Source organism: Phalaenopsis equestris, unplaced genomic scaffold (assembly GCF_001263595.1).
Source record: "Phalaenopsis equestris unplaced genomic scaffold, ASM126359v1 Scaffold000095, whole genome shotgun sequence".
Lineage (NCBI taxonomy): Eukaryota > Viridiplantae > Streptophyta > Magnoliopsida > Asparagales > Orchidaceae > Phalaenopsis > Phalaenopsis equestris.
Window position 1 is genome coordinate 316434 of NW_018164537.1, and position 6377 is coordinate 322810.

The 6377-nt window shown below is 38.1% G+C and overlaps 1 protein-coding gene across 4 annotated transcripts in view; it reads left to right on the forward strand.

Moving 5' to 3' along the window:
* LOC110020372 (protein root UVB sensitive 2, chloroplastic) overlaps positions 1 to 6153 on the forward strand; it is a 31377-nt gene extending 25224 nt beyond the window's left edge. For all 4 annotated transcript variants that reach the window (XM_020718450.1, XM_020718449.1, XM_020718452.1 and 1 more), the window contains exons 9-11: positions 4698 to 4877; positions 5413 to 5535; positions 5625 to 6153. In XM_020718450.1, the coding sequence (XP_020574109.1) occupies positions 4698 to 4877; positions 5413 to 5535; positions 5625 to 6053 (732 nt within the window). In that variant the 3' untranslated portion in view covers positions 6054 to 6153. The remainder of the gene's footprint in view (positions 1 to 4697; positions 4878 to 5412; positions 5536 to 5624) is intronic.
* Positions 6154 to 6377: the final 224 nt, after the last annotated feature.

The following is a 6377-nucleotide window of genomic DNA, read 5'->3' on the forward strand; positions in this document are numbered from 1 at the left end:
AATATCGAACGGGAACTTCGCTCGGGAGCGTGAGGGGGATCGAGCGACTGTTTTGTTGGGTTCCTGAAAGGAAACAAATTAAGTCACAAAAGGTGAGGCAATTAGCCCGTGTTCAGCCCGAATCAAACTGGAGTCGAATCCGAGTTGAGCCCGGGCCCGCGTCCCGTAAAAAAAATATGTATCGATATTCGTGTCATTTGTTTGCGCGAAACCATAACAATGCGGGTGCCCTTTCTAGTGGGTGCCCTTTTTAGCTAAAGTCGATGTTCCGGACGTGTCGGCGCGGTCTGTTTCGTCATCCGTGATCGTCCAGACGAGTTCGCCGATGGGCGAGTCGATTCAAGTCAAAGTCGTGTGTGGTGCAGTAAATGCATGAATTGTGGCGTTTACGAGTAATCGAGTCACAAAAGGTTCACCTAAGGCCGTTTGATCCTATTGGAACTCAATTTCGGGCCCTCTACATGTTGATCCTTAGCCCTTGCAACTAATAGCCCTTGAGCCCTTGCAACTAAAAGTTGAGTGCTTGGAACCACTCATGCGAGTTGTTCACAAAAATGAGTCAAGAAGTGGTTAGAGCATGCAACTTAAATTTTTGAAGGTGAAGGAAAATATTTCACGATTAAATTTAACAGACGTCTATCAAGATCAGGGGAGAACAAATTTACATAAGAGTAGGAGACTAAGACCTCACTAAAAATGAGGTCAACAAGGTATTGATTGTCGTCTACTTCAAGACCTCTATTCTAATCATCTGGGGCACCTTCCAACAGCTGGAACTTTACAATGTCTCGACAACCTAACATCTCTTTTGGCTCAATCAGAGTCACAACGGACTCCTCCAGCACTGAGCCATCATTAAAAGATGTTCTTGATTCCACCGAAGGATCAATTCCAACCTCCGTTCCTCTGCACACTGGAGGACAAGAAAGCAATATGAACTTCCTGATTGCAACCCATAAACTAAATGACTGTAACTTTCTTCAATGGTCTTAATTTGCGTCCTTGTTCATCAAGGGACTTGAGAAATTCGGTCATCTCACTGATGTGATTTGTGAACCTCAAAGACTGACGCAACATATAGAACTTGGGAAGTGGAGAATTCTATGGTCTTGTTGTGGCTGATCAACTCCATGGAGACTTCTATTTGTCGATTATATATATTTCTTCCTTCCGCTTGTGCCCTCTGGACAGTAGTTCGTGATACCTACTCAGATGTAGGAAATTCCAACCAACACTATGAGATGTCTCATAAAATCCATGCGGCAAAACAAGGATCGAGGACCGTGACCCATTACTACAATGATCTAGTGACATTATGGATGGAATGCGACCTGTATTATGATTACACTTGAGAATCCCAAGCCAACCTATCTTTCTTCCATAAAATTGTAGAAAAGGACTGTATGTTCTAATTTCTTGCAGACCTCAACAAAGATCTTGACGAAGTCTGTGGCTATATCATTGATTGGGATCCTCTCGTTTCTACTTGTGCTGCTTTCACTGAGATTATTCGTGAAGAGAGCTGGAGACTTGTCATTCTTGTTACTTCCACTCCATCTGTTGATGCTTCTGCCTTGCTCTCTAAGAGTGCTCAACCCCGGGCTGGTCACTCCACTTGTGATTTTTGTCACAAATCCAATTACACTCGTGATAAGTGTTTGAAGCTCCACAGGAAACTTGCATACAAACTTTCCGCCAAGTATTTCGCTGTCAAGGGTCTCGCTACGACATCTGAATCCAACACAGTACATCTGGCTTCTACCCTAGAACAATCCAAAATCCTCCAATTCTTTTAAAAGTCAAATGGAGCACTTAATCAAGTTGCTTGGATTCAGTCTGCTCTCTTCCGGCCCATCGACCTCCTACGTTCGTCAAGGTACCAATTCTATGACACCTTTTTTTTTTTTTGCTTCTTCTAGTCCATGAATAATTGATTTAGGTGTTGCGGACCACATGACTGGAAGCTCTCAAGCTTTCTCGAAATACTATCCTTGCTCAGGAAAAGGTACTGTCAAAATTTTTTACGGGTCCCAAAGTCCCATTATTGGTAAGATTTGTTGTTTTAACATTTCCAACTTTGGAATCTGTGTTACATGTACTTTTGCCGACGTGTAACATTTTATCTGTTAGTAAGTTGACATATGATGTTGATTATATTGCTCATTTTTTCTCTGATTTCTGTGTTTTTCAGGATCGTTGTTCAGGGAGGATAATTGGAACTGTTAAGCGAGTAGGCGGGCTCTACTTCTTTCAAGAGAAAAACACAAAGCAATAGGACACTCCACCAAGGAGTTGCAGTTTATCTCAGTACACTGAATGTCATATTGTGTCGTTACACTATCATTTGAGGCATCCTAATTTCCAGTATTTAAGCAACTGAATTCGTTGATGTTCACTAATAAATATCCTTCTAATTTCAATTGTGAAACCTGTTAGTTATCTAAACATCATTGTATTTTTTATTCACCCCACAATTACACACTTTTCACTACTTTCTCTCTTATTTACGGTGACTTATGAGGACTCTCTCGCACTCATTGCTACACCATGGTGGTTCCTTACTTTGATGACCATATGTAGATGACGTTGGTTTATATTTTAAAAGATAAAGCTGCAGCTGTTGGCTCTTTTAAAAACTTTTCACACCTTTATTTTGACATAATTTAAAACACCTATTCAAGTACTTTAAACTGATTATGGTCGTAAATTTTTTAATTTTATATTAGGAAAATTCTTGGTAAGTAAGAGGAAACAAATAACCAGAAGTGGAAATGAAGAGCTGAAGAGAGGGAGAGGAAATGAAGAATCAAATAGAGAGGAGATACATCGAAAGGGGTCGGAAGCCACAGACATGTTCTCTCTATAAATTTTTGAAGTCGAATTAACTGTTGTGCCTAGCAAGTTAGGGTAGTGATGTGGTGCTCTCATGCAGAAGAAAGGAAGCGAGAGAAAGGGATTCTCTATGTGTTATGGTGCTCGACTCTACCCTAACACGCCATCATAAAAGAGGAGGAAGAGAGGAGAAGAGCGGCGGTGTGTGAGGCTCGAGGTGTCGGTGTTGAGTTGCAGTCGAAGGAAGCGAAGAGGAAGATGTTGCAGCTCTGTAGAGGATTGGTTATTGCTATAAATTTCTTAACTCTATATTAAGAGAATTCTTGATAAGTAAGAGGAAACGAAGGCCATAAGTGGAAATGAAGAGCTGAAGAAAGGGGGAGAGGAAATGAAGAGTCGAATAGAGAGGACATACAGCGAAAGGGGTCGGAAGCGACGAAGATGAAGCTCTCTCTCTCTCTCTCTCTCTCTCTCTCTCTCTTCCTTTCCCTCTCTTTTTTCTTTTCTTTTTTTCTTTCTATTTCAATGAGATGTGCACATAAATGATATGTTTGTATTGAATACTTATATGTGCATGATTGACTATGATGGAGTCACTCTTTTGTGGAATGCTAAGGTATCCGTGCACGTAAATGGAAAAAGATATTTATATTGAAGTACCTTAATTATTTTACTTTTTAAATGATGCTCCTATAATGATTTTACAGATATAGAATGATATAGATAATTGATATAGTAAGATTTGTTGAATAACTTAATATTATTAAATATTAATATTATTAAATGTTTAATTGATATTAATATTGATTTATTAAATGTTTAATTGACATAAATATTGTTTGTCCCTTTCTATTATTGTGATTTAGGAGTATGAGAGTATTCACCGATTTTGGTTATTATTAAATGTTTAATTGACGTAAATATTGTTTGTCCCTTTCTATTATTATGATTTAGGAGTATGAGAGTATTCACCGATTTTGGTTAGCTCACTGGTTTTAAACTAACTTTTCAGCTATAATTAAGTCATTTAATAGAGGAGCAATAGAATAAGAAATGTTTATAGAAGAAACTGACAGCCTTAATAAGGTAAATTTAATTATATTATTTTAATTTAATTTGATTAGTGATTCTTTTATTTGTCAATAGTTAGTTTCTTTTATTTGTCAATAGTTAAGTTAGTTATAGAAAATGAATATGAAAAATTAATTTCCACCACCCTACTTTTTGTATTCGTCTTGTTTAATTTCAAGTCTCGGGTCTGGTCATGACAATCTTGACAGGGATGGTGGATTTATTGATGTCCCTAAGATTTGCTGCATTAGGAGCTCACCCTTAAAGCAACAATGGAGCATAGAAGAACAAATAACAAGATCAAACAGATGGGAGAACAATTGGAATGAAACAATAGAATTGAAGGGAATATCAAATTCTAGAAACTCTTGTGGGATGTGCGGAGTTTCTTTGATTAGTAATGACCTTGAGAAAGTGGGTTTCTTGGGGCCTTGAGGCATTGAAATTGCCACATTACATTGCTGAGAGGAGAATGGACTTGCCTACCGTGGGAAACCGTAGTGGAGTGAAAATAGCCACGTCACAGTGTTGTGTGAAGAATGGGAGATTGGGTTGCATCCGAAGATGCAAAACTTTGTCGTGATTATTTTCATAAGGGTAAGAATGTCTTTTCTACTTCCCTCAAATTGAATGGAAAGGATAACAACCAAATTTTAGTTGGCAGCAATGGTTAAGTGCGTTTGTTAAACATGGGAGTGAAGTTTAATTACCCTTATTTAAATTAATGATTCATAAGAATATTTTACAAACACATTATTACCTTGGACTTTGTCATGGATAATCTATTTTTACAGGGAATGGCCGTTGTTGCTGCAAGAGCTACTAGGTTGCCAATATATTCTTCTTTTGCCAAAGAGGGCAATCTCAGCGATTTATTTGCCAAAGGGGAAGCTATCTCGACCCTTTTCAATGTTTTTGGACTTGGTGCAGGGATTCAATTAGCATCCACAGTTTGTTCAACAATGCAAGGAAAGGTAGTCCTGCTATTTTTTTTTGCTTTTATCGAATGGAATTTGCATGTAATCACCAGCTGATTAATACTGTATAGTTTGTTGAAATATTTTGCTTTTTCTAAGCCATCAACCATAACTTTTCAAAGTATATGTATTTTAAACAGGCTAATACGGGTAACATTTTAACATCAAACGTATGAATAAATTGAGTTCTATTACTCTTATGTTTCCTCTCATCTGTTCTTGTGGAGCATTCGTTTCTGCTCATCTTCACATCCATATTTCTTTGCATGGAATCTGCTTATCTGATACAAAAACTGCTTAGCAGCAATTAGTTTCCTTCATGAAGAAATTGGTTAATTTCTGTAAGCACTACTTGCATGATTTAGAGGTTTAACTGGCGGTATTTTGATGTGATATGAAATATTTGAATGTTAAATGTAAAAATTGAAGTTTATACATAAGAATTGAGTGACTTGTATGTAAATGCCTCATTTTTTATTGTGCAAAGCACCGTGTAAATACAGCATTGATTCTGAATTTCACTTCCTTGCAGCTGCTTGTTGCTCCTCTGCTTTCAGCCATACATATCTATAGTGTCAAAGAAGAAATGCGTGCAGCTCCAGTAAACACATTAAATCCCCAGAGAACAGCCATGATTGTTGCTGATTTCTTGAAGGTGAGAACACCATCTCCTACCTACTAACCATGAAGAATCAACTGATCAACCAACCACACTGAGCATATTATTAAATCCATTTTTCTCAGACTGGAAGAGTACCGAGCCCCGCCGACCTCCGGTATCGGGAGAATCTTCTCTTTCCGGATCGAATCATAGAGGAAGCTGGATGTGTCAAGATGGGACGACCATTTCGCAAAGTGATAGATAGGCCTTCGAAATTTGAACGGCTGAGAGCGTTGTTTTCTAATGAAAAATTTTTGATCCACTGCAAAAACGGGCACACTGATATGATTTTGGAGAACAGTGCTGGTGGAGAAGATGCACTGAGAGGTTGGCTGGTGGCTGCCTTCTCTAAAGAAAGCAGGTTGGCCGGCATGCCGTCGGAAGAGGAAGTTATAGGTGCAGCTTATAGAAAAATGGAGAAAATTTTCCCCTCATTTATCTCTGAAGTGAAGTGTAGAGGATGGTATACTGACCAGTTTTTAGATGGGAATGGCAGTCGTTTTGCTTTGTAGTTTCTTTACCACTTCTGACTGATCATTGTGAAAGCTTCAATCTTGTTGTTGAACTGACATGCAGATTGTCACTCTCAGGATTTACATTTAATGAGATTTACTTTAATATTTGAAACTTATTGTTTGATTATATTTTGTATAGCTATTTAGTTCTGCTTTCATGAACAAACCTAACTTTAAAAATGTAACTGAGTCATGCTATCCTATAAGCTGATTCGGACTCAACTCGATAAATAGGTCATGAGCTGAGCTTGATAACAAGTCAAGTTATAGCTAGCTAGCCTCAAACTTAACTAGCTAGCCCTGATTATTTTAAAAAATAAT